At 37.0% G+C, this 22,084-nt stretch overlaps 1 protein-coding gene across 1 annotated transcript; it reads left to right on the forward strand.

Annotated features, from left to right (window-relative positions):
- The first annotated feature begins 3,133 nt into the window (after positions 1–3,133).
- On the forward strand, positions 3,134–9,843 carry LOC141689282 (uncharacterized). Its single transcript, XM_074493530.1, has one exon. It carries the CDS (start codon positions 3,243–3,245, stop codon positions 5,817–5,819), a length of 2,577 nt encoding a protein of 858 aa, XP_074349631.1. The 5' UTR covers positions 3,134–3,242; the 3' UTR covers positions 5,820–9,843.
- The last annotated feature ends 12,241 nt before the right edge of the window (positions 9,844–22,084 follow it).

Raw genomic sequence — 22,084 nt, forward strand, 5'->3', positions numbered from 1 at the left:
TTGAAGCAATAAGAATTTTTCTTGTATTTGCTGCACATTCAAATTTCAAGGTGTGTCAAATTGATGTGAAAAGTGCATTCCTTAATGGTGAATTGGAAGAAGAAGTCTATGTGCAATAGCCATCTAGGTTTGAAGATATGGAATTTCCAAACATTGTTTATAAACTGTTGAAGGCTCTTTATGGATTGAATCAAGCACCTAGAGCATGGTATGACACACAGTCAGAATTTTTACTCAAACATGGATTCACTAGAGGGACAATTGACAAGACTCTATTCTACAAGCAGCATGGTGATGACATTATCCTAGTTCAAATCTATGTGGATGATATCATTTTTGGCTCTACTAATGAAAAGTTGTGTCAAAGATTCTTAAGACTCATGATGAATATGAGATGAGCATGATGGGAGAGCTAAGTTACTTCCTTGGACTTCAAGTTAGTCAAAGAAGTGATGACATTTTTATCAGTCAAACCAAGTATGTCAAAAATCTGTTGAAGAAATTTGGAATGGTTGACTGCTCACCTGCATCAACACCTATGTCTATAGCTAGAAAGGAAAAAATGTTAACATTTCAGGTTAAAGAGGAATGGTTGGATCTTTGCTGTACTTAACTGCTAGTAGACCAGAATTCATGTTTGCAACATGTCTATGTGCTAGTTTTCAAAAATATCCTGAAGAATCACATTTGATGGTTGTCAAAAAAAATTCAGATATTTGAAGGGAACAACAAACTTGGAATTGTGGTATCCTAAGGGAACTGGTTTTGAAACTGTTGGATATAAAGATGCAGATTTTGCTGGATGCAAGGTAGACTGGAAGAGTACAAGTGGAAGCTGTCAATTTCTTGGTCAAAAACTTGTATATTGGTACAGTAAGAAACAACAATATGTGTCATAGTTCTAGTTATGCACCGAATTATTTAACTTGTTATATTAATCCAACATGTTAGCTTTTACTAATATGATTAATTAAAAGTAAATCGATGCTTGGATGAAAATAACAAATAGAAATTAAAGTGAAAATAAAGTATGCAGAGAGTAGAAGTCAATTCTTGTTAGTTGAGATTTAATTATGTAAAATTTTAAAAATAACTATATTATTTTTCCGGTGGGTACCAATATTAAGTACTTTTGTGTTCTAATAGAATATAGTTTCGCTTAATAGTATAGATAGTTGATAACACATGCGAATCAGATTAAAATATCGAATTAGTATTTGTAATGTGAAATTCGGAGCGAAATTAATATGTTAATATGAAATATAAATTGGTACTTGTAAAGTTAAAAAGAATAGAATCATATATGAAATTTTCCATAGTAATTCTAATTCTGCATTATTTTACTTGTCATAACAATCTGACATATTAATTTTGTTTTTGTTAAACGAATTTTATAGATTATCTTAGAAACGAAATATTTTTTTTATTTTAGATTATTTAATATTAATTAATATTATTTGATAATTATCTTATAATTAGCTTTTTCAATATAGTTTATTTAATATTACTTAATTATTAATAAGAAAATATTTTTCAAATTAAAAGTGAACAGACGCTTGGATCAATTCTAACTAATAGAAAATAAAGTTTAGTGAGAATAGAAGTTCATTTTTATAAGGGGTACCAAATTTTGGTACTTTTGTATGCTTCAATAAAACATGGGTTCGCTTATTAATAAAGAGTATAAATTTTAGTTATCTTATCAACTAAAATATTTTTTATTTTTGATAATTTAATATAATTAATATTATCTTAGAATTATTTTATAATTAGCTTTCTCAATATATTTTATTTAATATTACTTAATTATTGATAAAAAAGTATTTCTTAAATTAAAAGTAAATAAACGTTTGGATAAATACTAACTAATAAAATCAAAATTTAGATAGAATAGAAGTCAATTTGTATTAGGTAAGTAATAAAATTTGATACTTTCAATTAATCTTCGAATTCGATAATTCTGCCGATTACTACCGATTTTCAATTTAACAACCATACTTAGTATCAATCCGGCTTTTCTATAAAAGAGAATAAAGTTTCTGAAATTATCTCATGAAACTTTTCGTGATATATGTATGGATATCATATCAAAATATTATTCACTTTGCTTATAACATAATTTCTAATTATTCTATTTTCTTAGCGTTTATACAATTGAACTTACACATGTCACGTGTCATCCTTGTATTGGATTTAATATTACCTCATAAAACTTTTGTAAGGTAAACTCAGCTCCACACTAGGTTTAGAGTTTATTTAATATTAAATATTTTAAGCCCCCACTAAATCTAAAAAATAGTCCATATAATTATGTATGTTTCATATTTTAATTAATTAATATCTTAATTTTCTATAATTTGTACAAATTTTAAAGAAATTCTTACAATTAATTTAGTCTCGTATTACAAATCTAAACATTAAAATAAAATAATTTTTTTTCTACAATATGTTTATATCTTAATTTTTTTGACACGTATATATATCTCATATTAAATCATAATTTTAATATTATAGTGTATTATTTTTCACATTAAAAAACACTAAAAAAATACAAAAAACTTTTAATTTATAATACCAAAAAAAATTACTTTATAAATTCTAATATTGTAAAAATTGGTTTCTTCTCTTGTAAAAGGTTCCTATTTCGTAATAAACTTAAATTTTTGAATAATTTTAATGTATAAATATTTAGATGGGGAAAATTTTTTTTTACCCATTTCTAACTTAACCCCACTATTTAAGTTTTCTAGCTCGGCCAAAACCCAATAGATCTTTTTCTGTTGCTGCTAACATGAATGAAATCTTAATACAAGCTTAACATAATTTGTTTGTATGGCACACTTGTAATTTGATGTACACACGAACTAGTCACTTGGAACGTTTGGCACCTCAATAATCAATACCTAAATAATTATATGCGAGTAAACGTGATTTGTTAGACTTGTATGTTAATATGATGATGGTAACAAGTCGCTGTCAAGTGATAATTAGTCTCCGCCGCTGAATACATAATTTTTCTACGTTCTAAGCTTGTGGAAAAATGTAATAATATGAATGTAGTCACGATTGACCGCAAAAAAAAAAAAGTGTATTTGACTTGACTAGTGAAAATTTGCTAGAAAACACAGTTGAAGTTCATCACAATCACCAAGTAGTTCCCATCTTCGCTATTGCTAAAAGATTATAAGCCTGGGAAACTTTGTGTTTTAAGGCTGACAAGGATCTCTGCCAAAAAGAGTCAAATGAAGAATAGAGGGCTTTTATTGTTCCAAATTTTGCTGGTTATCGAAACAACTTTAGTTTCCAGCCAATGTCTGGATGATCAAAAATCATTGTTGCTTGAATTTAAGAGGCTTTTAAAGTTTAACGCTACAGCTTCCACAAAGCTTGTGCATTGGAATCCAAGCACAGAAGATTGCTGCAAATGGGGAGGTGTAGTTTGCGATAAAAGTTCTGGTCATGTTGTTGGCTTAGAACTGGATGGAGAGTCGATTAATGCTGGAATCAACAGTTCAAGTGCTCTATTCAAATTTCAGTTTCTTAAGAAATTGAATTTGGCCCACAACTTCTTTAATTCCACAGAAATTCCATCAGGGCTGTTTAATCTCACAAGTTTGACATATCTGAATTTGTCAAACTGTGGTTTTTCAGGCCAAATTCCGGAAGGACTTTCACGAATGACAAGGTTGAATATTCTTGATCTTTCCGACTATTTTATATATGGAAAATCTTCACTCAAAATCGAGAATCCAAACTTACAAGTGATTGTTCGAAACCTCACGGAGCTTACTGAATTGTATTTAGATGGTGTGAACTTGACAGCTCAGGCAAAAAGTTGGTCCCAGACTATATCATCTTTACTGCCTAATTTGAGCGTATTGAGCTTATCAAATAGCCAAATATCAGGCCCTATTGATCCTTCCCTCGAAAGGCTTCAGTTTCTTTCCCAGATACGTTTGGATCAGAACAATTTCAATGAAACCATTCCAGAGTTTTTGGCAAACTTGACAAATCTAAAAGTTTTGCGTCTCAGTTACTGTAATTTGCAGGGAATGTTTCCAAGAAGGATCATACAAATACCCGCACTAGACTTTCTAGATTTGTCAGGAAACGGGAAACTGCAGGGTTCTTTGCCAGAATTTCACGAAAATGGGTCCCTTCAGACCTTGGTGCTAAGCCTTACAAAATTTTCAGGCATGTTACCAGAGTCAATTGGTAACCTGGAATTGTTGTCCAGGATAGAGATAATGAATTGCAATTTCAGTGGTATAATTCCATATTCAATGGAAAACCTCACAAGAATTGTTTATTTGGATTTCGCATACAACAATCTTATTGGCCATATCCCTTTTTTACAGAATTCAGAGAATCTTGCCTATTTAGATCTCTCCCTAAATAGATTATCAGGTACGATTCCTTCCACATACTTTAAAGGATTTGTCAATCTTGCGCATGTTGATCTCACATCCAATCTGTTCACTGGAAATATACCGTCTTCATTGTTTTCTCTACAGTCTTTGCGGCATATTAAGCTTTCCCAAAATCATTTTAGTGGTTCACTGGATGATTTTTCATATGCTTGGTTGCCTAATTTGGACACACTTGATCTAAGTAGCAACAATTTGAACGGGTCTATTCCAGTGTCCCTGTTTGAACTCAAATCGTTAAACATCCTCTCACTGTCCTTTAATAGCTTGACGGGCTCTTTGCAGCTAGAAACTGTTAATAGGCTTGAAAATCTAACCACTCTTGATCTGTCCAACAATTATTTGTCAATTGAAACAAGCCACGACAGTTCAATCCAGATGCTTCCCCAGTTCAGCACGTTTAGATTGGCATCGTGCAAGCTAAAATCTTTCCCTAATCTAGGAAAACAGTCAAGATTATTTGTATTAGATCTTTCAGACAACCAGATTGAGGGAACAATACCAAGCTGGATCTGGACTCTCGGGGATGGACGTCTCAGTTACATCAATTTTTCTTGTAACCAGTTAATGAGTTTCCAAGAACCTTATGTTATGCCTCGGTTAAGTATCCTTGACTTGCATTCAAACCAACTAACTGGAAACATTCCAGTGCCGCCTGAATCAGCTTCCTATGTAGATTATTCTGCCAACAATTTCAGCTCTTCAATTTCTATAGATATTGGCAAGAACCTCAGATTTGCCTATTTTTTTTCCGTTTCAAACAACAGGTTGACAGGAACCATCCCTGACTCACTATGTGGATCTATTTATCTTCGAGTTCTTGATCTGTCCAATAATCGTTTAAGTGGAATGCTACCATCATGTTTACTTGGATGGGGACTATCTCTTGGTGTACTAAATCTTGGAAATAACAAGCTCAGTGGAAAAATCAGTGGTATATATGGGAAAAACTGTGGTTTAAAAACTCTGGATCTGCATGCAAACCATTTAGAAGGAAGTGTTCCAAAATCTCTGGTCAATTGTACAATTTTAGCAGTCTTAAACCTAGGGAACAACAAGATAAATGATACATTTCCATGTTTCTTGAAAAATTCTTCCAATTTGCAAGTACTTGTCTTGCGTAACAACCACTTCCATGGAGACATTCAGTGTCCAGAGCCAATGAGCAACTGGCCACAACTTCAAATTATGGACATATCTTCAAATCAATTTACAGGCAAGTTACCTCAGAATTTGTTCTTGAATTGGACATCAATGATGGGATATGATGATGGTGCACGATCAAAGGTCAATATCCTGCGCTATGACTTCTTAAAGTTAAATAACTTCTACTATCAGGATACTGTGACAGTGACAAGCAAGGGGCGGGATGTGGAGCTTGTAAAGATTTAAAAAATTTTCGACTCCATTGACTTCTCTAGGAACCAGTTTGAAGGGAGTATACCAGAAACAATAGGAAATCTCAAAATGCTCTACCTACTTAACTTATCAAACAATGCTTTTGCAGGCTCAATTCCATCATCATTTGGAAACTTGAAACGACTCGAAGCTTTAGACCTCTCAGTTAAGAAGATCAAAGGCATAATCCCCAGGGAGCTTGGAAGTCTAACATTCCTTTCATTCTTGAACCTGTCATATAATCAACTCACCGGAAAAATTCCAGCTGCCACTCAGTTTTCAACTTTTGAAGAGAAAGCTTTTAAAGGGAACAAGGGACTCTGTGGGGTTCCATTGAAGATAACTTGTGTTCAAGCTGAAGCTGACCCACCATTAGTCTTCAATGGTAATCAGCATTCTGGAATCAAAGTTGAGTGGGACATGATAGCTGCTGAAACTGGTTTCGCTCTTGGCCTGGGCATTATTATCATGCCTCTTATATTTTACAGGAGATGGAGGATGATTTACTATGAACATATTGATGAAGCTCTATTAAGGATTTTTAAACATGGAAGCCCAAGCAAGAAGACAAAGAAGAGGTAACAAACTTTTGAAATGGAGAGTTAAGAGGAACGATTGAAAACTTCGAAAATAATTAAGCCTAATTTTCTGTAACGTATAATTGAAGTACTTTTTATTTCAAAAAGAAAAACAGAGAGAAGCTGCAAAAGAAGACTGTATACTGCAGTGAGAACATCAGCAAGCTTAAAATAAATTATAATTGTAATACAACATGTTGACGGAGGAATCTGGTAACAACAAAGATTGAGGTTTCTCGCCGGAATTAAGATCTATGACGGTGGTTTTTCGCCAGAAAATCAAGCGGTGTGTGGTGGTTTGTGGTTGTTTTAGGCTAAGATTGATCAGAGTAAGTGGTGGCTCCCTTATCAGCTCTCAACTTCTTACCCCTCTCAATGTGCCTACGTACCCTTTATATAGGGATCAAGCCTGACGTAGTTCTTGGGGAACAAGAAATCTAATGGGCTTAGACTTCTTATTCCTAGGCCCGATAGAAACTCATCCAGAATCCATCTTCCGCTAGCTTTAGGAATGTACAACTATAAGGCTCAACCGCGAAGGCCCAAGGCTCGTCCACAATCGTAGAATTCACGGATAATGCATCTCCCTGCGCAAGGATAACACTCCGCTACAGCTATCTCCTTTGATTTATGGACGCAGGTATAGCCACGGTTCACCCCAAATGTCGGACGCGTCCCTGTCCCCCGAATGAGGATAACCCACCAGATAGCAGGATAGATGATCCCAAGCTCTTCGGTGCAAAGTGCAGGATAACTCCAAAGTTCTCCAACGAGGACACCCATTGAATACAAGAACAGAGTTCCCAAAACACACACCAGAGTTAACCCCACATGCCCAACGCGGACACCCGTTGATTATAGGAGGAGGCCTAAAATCATCAGGCATACCCCTGGAGGCCTTCATGCTTTTCACGGACATCCCCTTCCTTGACCGTCTCAAGGAGGGAGTTCTTCAAAGAGTACCTGCAACAAATACATTAGTAAAAATAACCCTCCATTGCTCCTTTCCATGCATGCTTTATCCTGAGCTCACCCCTGAGAATGTATTTACCACATATAGGACATTGGGCGCGTCTTGACCTTCATGAAACCTACATTGTTTCTCCAACAACTACCTTTCACAACATTCCATGGAGACAGGACGCGTCTTGAGCCTCTGGACGCATACTCCAACCTTCAATGCTAAAAGACCACAATTGCTAGACACCTCCATCACGGTAGGCGCGCCCTACCACCCTAGACACGTTCTACACCAGATAAGTGCTTTCAAAACCTCCTTACCACGGAATTATGCTTGATAAATATTTCCACATCAAGTGGGCGCGTCCTACCTCCATGGACGCATCTTCAATCTGCTTTGCCAAAGGGATCACTTTAGTAAGCATTCTCACCATAGTGGACGCGTCCTAGACATCACGGACGCGTCTAGATTCCCTCATTTGCAACGCAATACCGATTTTGACTTTAATTATCTCACGTTTGACCTGCATTAATCCCATGCCAAATTTTGGTTATAACAACTACCCCCAAATTCCATTTGTAGTTGAAAACGAAATTGGAATTTTTACTCAAAAACCACAAGCAAAATTTGGATTGCCCCTTATTAAACATCAGGACGCGTCCTGAACCCTGGGCGCGCCCAAGATTTACATTCACAAAACTGACTGTTGCGTGACAGCTGGTGCACACGTCATCCACCTTCTTTTCTATAAATACCCCCAAAACAGAACTTACATCATCACTTTATTCTCTCTCAACAACCATCGTCGCCGCCATTGAAGCAAAAATTTCAAGTCCAAAAATCCGGCGACTTCTCCGCTCATTTACCGATTTTCTTAGCTCAATTGAACCCTCAACTCATAAGGTATGTAGATCCTTCATTATCTCTTAATTTCACCAAGCCAATCGACTGTAATGGGCAAAAAAACTGTTCATGTACCTCATTCTTCTACGAATTATTCTTCATTTTTTGTATGCATATGTGTATGTATCTGTAAATATGCTATATTTTGCTTCTTTGATCTTGAATTAAATGTTTTTAGGGTTTAAATAAATTTCCCCAAACCGATTAGAATTCCACTGTACTTCGGCTCAAGTGGACGCGTCATCCTTAGGGTGCGCCCTATATTTCTTTGTTTAGGGCATGTTTTTAAGTTGTTTCATCCAAGGGTCATATAGACGCATTGTCATACTAGGACGCGTCATATGATATTTCACTAGCTTTCCATGTAGGACGCGCCCTTGTGCCTGTCTACTGCATATAGATCAACGACACGCAATCATACTAGGACGCGTCTTCATACCGAATTCCTTTATTCCACTTTCTTTAAAATATGGACGCGTCCTCAAAACCCTTTTTTTCTTCTTGTTTCAGCTAGAGGACGCGTCTTCATCCTCTCCATTTCATCCATTCAAGGCTTTCAACACACGCGTTGGGCTTGATTCTCCACCTCCCCTTACCTTTGATCCCGAACCCCCTGAGCACCATAGGACAGATTCCTTCCTCAAAGCAGAAGCTCGTACCTTTGAATCTCTCAAATCAAAGACTTCGATCATGTCGAATTCGAGTTATGAATCTATGGACAATGTTCCCATAAGCACAAGGATTGGCAAGAAGAAACTGAAACGTAAGAGGACCTCCCAGACTGCAAGAAACTCAGCAATACAAGACTGGACTGACGATGAAATTATCCTATCATCCGGTAAACCCCAACAACGCAGGGCCATTTCTGATGAGGACGCGTCCTCGCCTGCTCAAGCAGCATCTCCAGCTGGGGGCGCGTCTCCTGTTGTGGACGCGCCCTCTCCTCATAGCGAGGGTGAATTTGAGGATAGAGCCCTTGAGCCTAAAAAATATCCTATTTCTCCTCAACAATCTATTTCTCCGCTAGAACATTGGGAGCCAAGCGACGCAGAGCTTGATTTTGACTGGAAAGAACTTGAAGATCTTCCTGAGACATAGAAGAATGTCTGGAGGAAGAAAGAAAACAAATTAGCTTGTGTTGGGATGAAATCCACCGCAACTGACCTAGAGATTGGATGGAACATGAAGTACTACGACATGGAGGGAATCTGGGCGCGTCCTCTCAGAATGATGAGGCCCCATATCTTTAATGTGGAAAATTTGAGGATTCCCAGGATGGTCCTAACTCCAAAACTCATTTCTTTAGGTGTGGGCGCGCCCTTACACCCATACATCAAGAAAATATTAAGATGGTATGATGTAGCCCCTGCTCAACTATGTCCCAACTCATACAAACTGGCCTGGGCCTTATACATCATGTACCATAACTTGGAGTTGGGCGCGCCCTCCATGAAAGAATTCAGCTATTTCTTCAGCATCAGGAAGTCTACCCAGGCTACCACTTCTTGGTTGTCAATAAATGGTTGAACAATAAAGGGTTTAATGAGGGAAAGATCAGCCACGAACGAGACTGGAAGGAGCCTATATCTATGATGTCAAAAGGACTCGCGTTCATTTTAACATAGAGCCAAGTAAGTGCGACGTCAAGGACGCGTCCTCTCCTACAGGGCGCGTCTTCTCTTTTGTAATCTTTCTCTTTTTCCCTTTTGTAACCCTCATTTTTCTTTCTTAGATAAAAGAACCCAGAAAGAGCTGACAGGAAGAAAGAAAAAGAGAGCTGAGAAGGTGTTGAAGTATGCTGAGAAGCATTTTAACCTTAAAGATATGATCACGGAGGCCAATCTCAAAAAGGTTGGGGCTTTGTCTGCAAGGGTTGGTTCCATTTGTAAATACCGTGATTTTTATAATTAAAACCCATCCTAACTGCTTCTGAGAAAGCTAGAGGGCTCAACGCAACAGAACTTGTCCAACTGGACATTAGTAGACAAGTGGATTTAGAGCAAGGTAAGAATCATTAGGACGCGTCCTTCGTTCATGACGTGTCATGCATATGTTCGCCTTTTCTCTTACATACATAACCTTAACTTAATCTGACTTGCAGATGTTCCCCACATCCGTGTTTTTACCTTGGGCGCGCCTTAACATTAGGGCGCGTCTTCCTATAATATTTATGACGGATATCGTTAGCATGTCACTTATATCTTCCTCATAGTCCATGTTATAGTTGATGTGTCCCTAAGTAGGACGCGTCATATGGTTAAGACGCGTTATTGTCACCTTGCATTCCTCATGCCTTTACATGCATTTTACCCGACACATGTATATGTATTGAAAATCTATGAATTCTGTTCTCGGCGCGTCTTACTATCAGGATGCGTCTACATTTCTCGGCTAATCGTTTTTCCATGTTTATGTTACAGATATGACTTCTCTTCCAAAGGGATTTGCTATTGGGGCCACCAAAAAGCTGAGAGCCAAGAAGCAAACTCCTGTTAAGCCTGATCCAAAGGTCAAAGACCCCTTGCCTGTTGTCACTCCTCATCCTCCATCAAAAATCATTGACACTACAGTGTTGGACATTCCTGTTAAGGAGGACGTACCCTCAAAACGTCAGAAGACAGTGCCAGATGACTAATCCTTTATTCTCTGATATCTGGGCGTGTCCTCAACTGGCGCCTTCACTGAAGATGAAGTTCGAGGATAGACTTTCAGGATGGAAGAACAAACAGAGCAAGCCATGGTGAAAGCAGCAGCCGAGCTCCATTTGCATGCTAGGCAAAGTGCCAACATGGCTTCTAGACTCAGGGCGCGTCTTGCTGTCACTAATACTGCTAAAAGTCAGGCTGAAGACAAAATCAAATCTTTGGAGAAGAGCATAAGTCTGCTCACCCAAGAGAAGGATGCTGAGATCAAGCGACTGCAACAAGACAGGACGCGTCTTGAGGACGAGAAGGCGCAGCTCGAAGGTACTGTTACCTCTGTGGAGAAGGCTATGGAGGATGTAATCACTCTGAATTCCACCATGCAGCTGGAGCTTAACACTCTGAATGATGACAGACTGCATGGCTGGAAAGAAGAGAAGAAATTACTGTTTCAAAATGGTTTTGCAGCCGGGTTTGAAGAGTGGTGTTCTGGATTCATAGCCAATGACCCAGGATACACTTTTTCCAAGTTCGATGAAGACACCCAAAAATGGGTAAATGATTTCAGAATCAGGGCTGCAGATTCTATTAAAAACAAGAGGATCATCCTTGGCCTAGAAGAAGATGACGCGTCTCCTACACCTTCTCCACTTAATACTCAGCCTCCTCCACCAGACAACCAGGACAAGCATCAGGACGCGCCTCCTGTTTAGAGCGCGTCTTATGTTTATTCATGCAGTTTTTATCAGAACTACTTTAAGGGTGCGGGCCATTTAAGCCTTGCAAGTTGTAAACTTTGATTATTGTTTCCTAGATTTTATCTGCTTGTATTTTTATAAGGCCTTCCCCTTTTTAAATACCTCCATGTGCATCCTTTTTACTATCTTAATCTTGTTTTGTCACATATATGGGCGCGTCCTAAGCTGAGGACGCGTCGCTGTTAGGTTCCAATATGTTTGTAGAAGGGGGGGTTGAATATAAACTATACCGTTTAATCGAATTTAATGCGAAATAAAAAAGTGAAACAAAATTCAAGTTAAATAAAACTATTATTAAACTTGAAAGGTGTTACAACAACGGTATCGATTACAAGGGATTAATCTCAAACATATTATCACAAATTTAGAATAAATTTGACATTAACTTTTTCTATTTTTACAATAAAAAGAATCATATGCTAGAAGCAATTTGAGATTAAGTTCTAGGGATTTTGATCCGCTAGATAGTTACACAAGAACAAGAGAATGATTTCTAGTGGTTTAGATTTAACTTTAATTGCTAGAAAATCAATGATCTTGAATTGCAGTTTAGAGATGAAATATTTCTTCTGCTGCTTCTGTTCTTTTGGTTGGTTGAATGTTTTTAATGTCTTCTGCTGCTTGTCTTTTAATAATTCAATCAATAGAATCAATTGAACTAGCATGGCTATCTGAGAATTGGCATGACTTTCGGTGAGACAATCTTTTGAACTAGCATGACAATCGGTCAGACAATCACTTGAGCTAGCAAGACAATTCCATAGCTAATAGAACTTTCGGTATGACAATCTCCTGAACTAGCAAGACAATCCCACAGCTAGTAGAACTTTCGGTGAGACAATTAGAAATGACCTGGCATGACAATCGGTATGACAATCTGGATTGTCATGCCAGTTCAAGTTTAATTGTCTTATTGAATTAAAACTGATTTTAATTCAATTACACTTCTGAAAATCAATAATATTAATTCGAAATTAATTAATCAATTAATTCAATTAATCAATAAATTAATCTTTGCAGATATAATTTATTTTCTTAATTAAATTATATGACTTAATTAATTAATAGAGAATTAATACTATTCTTGAACAGCAACCACTCTTCCGAAGATCTTCTGAAAATTACTGAAAATTATGAATCAATTCCACCACTTCAATGTTGACACTCGATGTACTGTCTGGTTCATGAGTGACTAACTTCCGTGATGTTTCTTCATGTCTTCACTTTAATAACTTGATTTTCTTCAGATTAAATCCCTGTAATTATCTGATACCCTGACAAGATCTCTGTCACTTGATTAAATCCACAATCTTGATTTATATCACTGAGGCTTGATCAATTTCTTGAACTTCTTCCAGTGAAGTAATTCCTCAAGTATGTAGATGAACATTGTTTTTGAATCCTTTGACATATGTTACTTTGTGAGATCTCTTTGACGGTAGATCCACTATTTTCTTGTTACATTCTTATTTGAGTTGAGTTAAATCCTCGAATAAACAAATAGGCTATGACATATGCCTTTCAATCTCCCCCTATTTGTTTGTTAGACAATAACAACAAATACCTAGAGGATAACTCAACTAACAAATAAGAAAAAGATGTAAACAGAAATGCAAAGTAAATAGCAGAAAAGTTCTGGATTATATTTAACATTTTCCAGATTCCAAATAGATGTTCCTCTAGACTGAACATATCTTCAAGTAGTTTCATCTTCTTTTATGTACAACGACATTTCCTGTTGAGAAGCGCATATATCTCTTGCTTCTTCCCCTATGAGAATCAACTGCTTAAAGGAGATCACCTTCGTTTACCACATCTCCCGTATAATAGGATCCGTAGATAAAAACCAATGGTACTCCCCTTTTGGAAAACAGCTTCTTCCCTTACTAGAAAATCACCTTGTGTTTACCACCTCTCCCGTACAATAGGATCCGTAGTTACAAACAACAATGGTGTGGTGTAGTGTACATATGCTTTACCTTTCTCTTCCTTCCTGCTATTTCTCCCCCTTAGTTGAGGAATCCTCCAAACTATTACTTAAGTTATTATCTCCCCCTTAGAGAAGGAATGTATGCCGTTATCTGAAGGAGTTCTCATATTTCACTTGATTAGAAAAGAAATAACAAGTAGTTTCTCTTTCTTCCTCACTGTGAGTGTGTGATTCTGTTTAGTGTACCTCACATGTGTTTCACTCTTCTCTCCACTCGTGTTTACACTCATTCTCACAAGTGTATCACTCCTCTCATTGTTCCAAAATTCAGCTGTACCTGCAAGGAAAATCACCTTAGCCATCCTTAAGGAGGTCACGGGTGGTGCAATGGGAGTTCGCAAATCCCCATCCTTGTTAAACTCGTCAGATGAATCTGAGTCATAATCTACAAGTTGCTAGTTTCCCTTTTAGGGTTCCAGATTTGAATTCTGGGAAGGTAAATAATGATCCAACAAATTTAGCATAAAGATCAAAGTTCCTTTCTAATGTCTGTGAAGACATTTCCTTGTGACTCATCAGGTAATATCTGAATCATTGTCAACAAGTTGCCGATATGTGCCTATGTCAGATCCACTATCCGCAGATGCATCCAGGGGATTTAAGCCTGGGGAGGTAGACACTGACCACTGACATATGGCTATTGGATCAGTATCCTCTCCTAACATCTGTAAAGGCAATTGGTCCATTAAAGATCCTTGAACAATCGAATCTGACCTTAAAATGGTCGAAACTTTTGTTTCCGTCAACTCCTCCTTTGTATGTGTAACCTTTCCTTGTGCATCAAGAATTTTTTATGTTTGAGGTGGGGACACTACAACGGATACCCTGGCCGACAGGCAAATTTCAATAGACGTGCCCTGTTGAGAGGATGAATCTAGTAACTATTTTTGTGCCTTTTCAGCCATTACATCTTTTTGAGAAGATGTATGGGAGCTAGCAGTTGTCTCGGTTTAAATACTACTCATCTTTGTAGGAGACAGAGTTGCTGGGTTGACTTCAGAACCTTCCTTATGTGGTGCACTAAGGCACTATCTCCCTCACGCTCATTCATACTTCATTTTAGTGGTAAGAGAGTGTTGGTTGGTTCTGTTTCTGTGTTTGTCTTTACAGTCTGGGATAGAAGTTGTGGGTTTTCAACCTTATGACTGTCAATGAAAGAAATCCATTGGAGGCTGAACTTGTATCACAGAACATATGGCAATAGAGATAAAATGTACTTAAGATCTATAATGAATGAAAATCATACATTTAATCTTTTGAGAGAAATGATGTACAATAATGATTTCAAAAGATTTTAAAATGAAATAAGAAATCACTAATGTAGAAAGAAGTTTGATTTTCTCCTAAAACTGTTCGAGTGCACAAGTCTGTTTTTATGCCTAAAAAGATAAATGATTTGATAAGACACAGACTGATGACCCAGCAGTATTAAGAAGAGAAAGAGAGATTTGTCTTTCAATATGAATGAGTTTTTGTTAAAGCAATGACCACTTAGGGTAAAGTCTAAGTAATTCTCATTCATGTCAAAAGCTCACAATTATCTGCAACAAAATATTAACAATATATCATTAACTGATATTTGTCAAGTACTTTAGATACCAATAATTATGTTGCATATGATTTTAATATAATTTTAAAAAAATATCAATAAATTATATACCAAATATCTATCAAAGAGATATCAGCATTAAATTTCATATATCATATAATTGTTAACTCCTAACAATTGTAATATCTCAAACAATATTTACAATTACAGAATGTACAAACAAAAACTTATATTAATATTATCAAAAATACAGAAAATATTTACAAGTTCAATGATAACATTACCAGCTTGCAAACAACCATATCCCTCAGTTAAACCTTTGATGTTATCTCCAAAGGTAACCACTGGGCCAGCTTTCTCAACCACATTTGATAGCAGGGCTCTATCTCCGGTCATATGTCTTGACGATCCACTGTCAAGAATCCACACTGTCGGTTCCACCTATTTAATGCCCTGCAATACAAATGGATTAAACCTTCTTCGGAACCCAAACTTGGTTGGGCCCGGCATACTTGTAGAATTGACCTTTGTCAGGCAAAATAACATTCTTAACTTTAATATTCTCAACTTTCTCAATGACTGGACATTTGACCTTGTAAACAGCCTTAACAAATTTCTATTTAGGCTTAGGCACAAATGTCTCCTTTCTAGCCTTAGAAGGACTAGCAGTCTTAGACCTATCATGCTTCCTATTATTCACATGCTGACGAGGAGTAGTCTTATAACTAGAAACATGCTTATCATTAAAATAAGCATACATCAAATTAAAAGCACAAGACATACAATTAGGAACACCACATACTTTATGAGAGGGATTAACAACAGGCAAATTATGCATGGTAGATATGGCATTTTTGTTATCCAACTCATGTGTGTCTGAGTTAGTCTCAGTTGCTTTCACAAGTTTGACTGGAACTTTCAACACACTTGGCTTGGAAACAACCTTCTCATTAGCACAATCTTCAGCACGTATTTCTTCTTGAATAATAAAGGAGGTCTCATCAAATGGTTCAGCAATTGATCCTTTATAGAGGGGTTTATCAACACCCTTAAGCACATGTGGTACTTCCCTACCTTTAGCACAGACATGAGGAGGGGAGTTTATGCCTAATTGTCCAATAGCAGCATTGTAATCAAAACCTATTCCAGATGTTTGATTAACAGCTTGCTTACTGTAGAACTCTTTAGCCTTCGAACAAGAATTAAAGTAAGCTTTAACCTTAGTCTCAAGACCGGTGATCTTGTCTTTGAGAATAGTTTCGAGTTGTCTATAACAGTTAACTCTATTCTCTAGAAAAGATACTTGTTCTTTTAATTTGTCTTGATTAATGTGCATAAGTCTTAATTCATTGACCTCTTTCTCAAGGTCTTTGATCTGCTGACTTAACAGTTCATCATCACAACGAGCACAATCTAAGGAACCTCCTAGATGATAAACTAATTCAGCATCAGTAAAGTTTACCTCTTTTCTTGACGATGAAGTATTTCCATCAATAGCCATAAGAACAAGATTTCCTTCTTCTTCATTTTCACTATCAGTATCATCCCAGCTTCTTCCCTTTGCCAGATAAGCCATTTCAGAGTTACTCTTCTGATTTGAATCATAAGAGCTCCTCCTTACTTGCTTTGGCTTCCTGCATTCTGTGGCAAAGTGTCCCAACTCATTGCAGTTAAAGCATCGAATGGTGCTCCGATCAACCATCCCTGTTTTGTATCCACCACTGCTGGTGTTAGAGGATGAAAATCCACCTTTCTGGAATCTGTTGTAGTTGGAATTGTACTTGAACTTGGGATTTCTCTTGAATCTGACATTGGAGAATCTCTTGACAATCTGGGTCATTGACTCATCTTCCAATTGCTCCAACTCTTCCAAGGAGTAAAAATCATTACTGGATTGATTTGTAGTAGGAGGATCATATTCTGCTACTAACAAATTTTCCTCAGCCTTGGAAGACTGTACCATTCTCTCTGACTGTTGAGATTGTTGTCGTTGTTGTTGACCTTCAGCTACTAGAGCAGTAGATGTGCTAACCACTCTATCTTTCCCGTAGACTTCCTTCTGCTGAATCTGCTCCAACTTATAGGTTTTTAACACACCATAGAGTCTATCCAAAGAAATCTCACTCAGATCTCTAGCTTCTCTTATGGCAGTGATTCTATGTTCAAGATGAGTTGGCAGTGTTAAAAGGAACTTTTTGTTGATCTCCCTGATTGAATAATATTTTCCATTTATGTTCAGGTTGTTGATCAATGCATTGTACCTCTCAAACACTTCAGTAATTCCTTCTCCTGGATTGGATTTAAAATGTTCATACTCAGAGGTTAGGATCTCTAACTTGTTCTCCCTAACTTCCTCTGTACCTTCATTAATCACCTCAATAGTTTCCCAGATGTGTTTGGAATTTTTACAGTTCATCACATGTCTGTTCATCAAGGAATCAAGGGAATCAACTAAAATTAATTGAAGGCTGGCATCCAATGAGGCTTCTTCCTTTTCAGCAGGAGTAAAATCCTCAGGCTCTTTTGCATAGGTTCTAGCTTTTGTAATTACAACATTATCTTCTATCACCTCTGGTTCAATAACCATCAGAATTTTTGGACCCTTCTTTAACAAGTTCAGATATTTGGGATTTGCAACTTGTAAAAACAAGAGCATCTTCTTCTTCCACATAATATAATTTTCTTTATCAAATAGTGGAATTTTAACGGTTCCAACTTTTTGTAAAGTCATTATGAATTTTTAAATAAATAAAAATTCAAGGAGTTGAAAAAACACAAAAGTCTAGGATCTTGATTTGTTCGTTAATCAGAAGGCTATGATACCAACTGTTAGGTCCCAATATGTTTGTAGAAGGGGGGGTTGAATACAAACTATACCGTTTAATCGAATTTAATGCGGAATAAAAAAGTGAAATAAAATTCAAGTTAAATAAAACTATTATTAAACTTGAAAGGTGTTACAACAACGGTATCGATTACAAGGGATTAATCTCAAACAGATTATCACAAATTTAGAATAAATTTGACATTAACTTTTTCTATTTTTGCAATAAAAAGAATCATATGCTAGAAGCAATTTGAGATTAAGTTCTAGGGATTTTGATCCGCTAGATAGTTACACAAGAACAAGAGAATGATTTCTAGTGGTTTAGATTTAACTTTAATTGCTAGAAAATCAATGATCTTGAATTGCAGTTTAGAGATGAGATATTTCTTCTGCTGCTTCTGTTCTTTTGGTTGGTTGAATGTTTTTAATGTCTTCTGTTGCTTGTCTTTTAATAATTCAATCAACAAAATCAATTGAACTAGCATGACTATTTGAGAATTGGCATGACTTTCGGTGAGACAATCTTTTGAACTAGCATGACAATCGGTGAGACAATCACTTGAGCTAGCAAGACAATTCCATAGCTAGTAGAACTTTCGGTATGACAATCTCCTGAACTAGCAAGACAATCCCACAGCTAGTAGAACTTTCGGTGAGACAATTAGAAATGACCTGGCATGACAATCGGTATGACAATCTGGATTATCATGCCAGTTCAAGTTTAATTGTCTTATTGAATTAAAACTGATTTTAATTCAATTACACTTCTAAAAATCAATAATATTAATTTGAAATTAATTAATCAATTAATTCAATTAATCAATAAATTAATCTTTGCAGATATAATTTATTTTCTTAATTAAATTATATGACTTAATTAATTAATAGAGAATTAATACTATTCTTGAACAGCAACCACTCTTCTGAAGATCTTCTGAAAATTATGAATCAATTCAACCACTTCAATGTTGACACTCGATGTACTGTCTGGTTCATGAGTGACTAACTTCCGTAATGTTTCTTCATGTCTTGACTTTAATAACTTGATTTTCTTCAGATTAAATCCCTGTAATTATCTGATACCCTGACAAGATCTCTGTCACTTGATTAGATCCACAATCTTGATTTATATCACTGAGGCTTGATCAATTTCTTGAACTTCTTCCAGTGAAGTAATTCCTCAAGTCTGTAGATGAACATTATTTCTGAATCCTTTGACAGATGTTACTTTGTGAGATCTCTTTAACGGTAGATCCGCTATTTACTTGTTACATTCTTATTTGAGTTGAGTTAAATCCTCGAATAAACAAATAGGCTATGACATATGCCTTTCAGTCGCCTTTTACATCATGCTGTTATTTCCTTTATTATTACAAGTTAAGCATATGTCCTGTAAGGGCGCGTCCTAATTTTAGGATGCGTCTTCTTTGTGTGTTAATTCCATTCCAGCACTATAGACCATAGGGCGCGTCTAAGTACTTGGACGCGTCTTCATTGATTTATTTACTTACACTGTTTTGAATTTCCTGGATGGTATATTTTTCCCCAACATGATAGCATGTTATACTTTTGTATTTAGGTAAAGCACAATACAAAAGGGGCGCATCCTAGTGTTTTGACGCATCCACCCTTTATTTTTGAAGATAATATTTTCAACATACCAGGCTGGATGCATCCTTAAAAGGACGTGTCCTACTTCCATTTTTACTTGAGTTTTCTTTAGTGTTCCCTTTACCAATCGTGCTTTTTCAAATATACGTGTAGAACTAATTCTCAGGGCGCGTCCTGTGGTTAGGACGCGTCATACGGCCAAGCAAATCAACAAGTAAATAGCCTTTGAAAATTTCAAAGTTTTTATTAATACTGCGCTCTGGTGTCAAAAGTGCACCAGTCCCACGGCTACTATGCTCTGTGGGGAATTTATTCGAAAAAATGATCCTTCAACTAGTTCTAAGGTAGGTAGTACATGCATTACCCCCCCTAGGCTAGGAGGAATTTTATTGCTTCTCATCTATAATCTGGGCACAACCCTAAGTATATAAAAAAATATGTAAGGGGCCAAAGTCGCGCCTTACTGATAATACTTTCGGAGGTGTTCCGCATTCCACGCTCGCGGAACCAACTTTCCTTCCATATCCTCAAGATGATAAGTCCCTTTCCACAAGATTGCTTTTATCTTGTATGGTCCTTCTCAATTAGCTCCAAACACTCCATGCTGGGGATTCTTTGTATTTGTCATTACCTTCCTGAGCACCAAATCCCCTACCTTCAGCAGCTGCCCCTTTACCTTCTTGTTATAATACGTTGCAGCACGTTGTTGATATGCCGCAAGCCTCAGCTGAGAGTTTTCCCTAGTTTCCTCCAAAAGATTCAAATGAAGCCTCTGATTAACCTCTGCATCTTCCTCCATGTAACGATCTCTGCGAAGCGATCCTGAACCAACTTCCACAGGGACCATAGCTTCATAACCGTAAGTCAGCATAAACGGAGTTTCTCCCGTAGTAGATCGTGGAGTGGTGTTGTAGGACCACATCACTTTTGGGAGTTCTTCTGGCCAATTCCCTTTGCGCTCTTCCAGTTTGGTCTTGAGGGTATGCTTTATTATTTTATTCACGGTTTTTGTCTGCCCATTGCTTTGAGGATGATAGACTGCTGAAAACTCCTTCTTAATTTTCAGATCTTTACACAGTTGTCGCAATTCCTTGTTGTCAAACTGCTTTCCGTTGTCTGACATAAGCTTGTAAGGGATTCCAAACCTACACACGATGGAGTTGAAAAACAAAGTCTCTGATTTTCTTTACGGTGATAGTCGCCAACGGCATTGCTTCTTCCCATTTAGTAAAGTAATCCACCGCAACCACTGCATACTTGACATTCCCTTTAGCCTTGGGCAATTCTCCGATAAGGTCTATTCCCCACATAGCAAATGGCCAGGGGCTCACCATAGGTGTCAAGAGCGTCGCCGGCATAGAAGAATAATTTGCGAAGCACTGGCAGCGATCGCATGCTCTGACAAAATTTGCCGCATGTTCTTTCATCGTAGGCCAATAGTACCCTTGGTGTAAAACTTTCATTGCCAACGAGTTACCCCCCGAGTGATTACCACAAATTCCTTCATGCACCTCCCTTAGGATATAATTTCCTTCTTCTTCGTCGACACATCTGAGTAGCGGTTGATTGAAGCCCCTCTTATACAGAACTTCATCGTACACCACATACCTTGTGGCCTGATAGCAGAGTCAAAGAGCCTTGAACTTATCCTCGGGGAGTGTTCCCTTATGAATGTACGCAAGAATGGGCGTCATCCATTGTCACAGCCCCAAATTATACTTAACAATATATATAACTTAATAATAAAATAATATTACAAAAGGTTGTTTACAGACAATATCCAAGATTGCTAGGTTTAGTGTTTGAAGAACAGTCCAACCCTACTAACTAATACAACTTCATAACTACCGGTCCTCACAATAGACTTTCAGCTATCTACCTGAGCTCTCAAATAAGCCTCAGCATCTCCAGTGGACTTACGGGCGGTCTGCTTGAAGCTAACCATACTTGCTAGCTGAAATACATAAATAATAGCAAGAGGTGAGCCAAATGCTCAGCAAGGTATATAATCAACAATTGGAATATTAACAACAGTTCAAATTCATAAGTTAAACAATTGGGAAATGACATCGTTAATCAGATCGAAATCTTTTTGAATTAACTCTTAACTCAAAAATCATTGTATGACGCTACGGATTACAGTCGGTGATCAGCCGCGAAGTAATCCCGAACCTCGCTGGGTTCTAACAAATTTAATGGGATCCCGAGGCAGCTTTTAAGCCTCAAATAAGTGTGGAAAGGACCCGTGTCTTAGTCCAGATCCACTATTCTCAAGAAAACATTTTTTTGTCCCTTTGACAATTTGACTTTTAAAAACTTTGCATTTTATAAAAATTTGATGCCAGAAATAATAAAATTTCAAAAGCTCTTTAGGCATGAAAGGATCGTGTACTTCTTTAAGGAATTCTAGGCCAAACTCAACAACAGTTGTACTAAGTTA

This window comes from Apium graveolens, chromosome 10 (genome assembly GCF_009905375.1).
Source record: "Apium graveolens cultivar Ventura chromosome 10, ASM990537v1, whole genome shotgun sequence".
In the NCBI taxonomy this organism is placed as follows: Eukaryota; Viridiplantae; Streptophyta; class Magnoliopsida; order Apiales; family Apiaceae; genus Apium; species Apium graveolens.

What these genes read in the sequence shown, in the direction of transcription:
- LOC141689282 (XM_074493530.1), top strand. Translation starts at nt 3,243, where the DNA reads ATGAAGAATAGAGGGCTTTTATTGTTCCAAATTTTGCTGGTTATCGAA.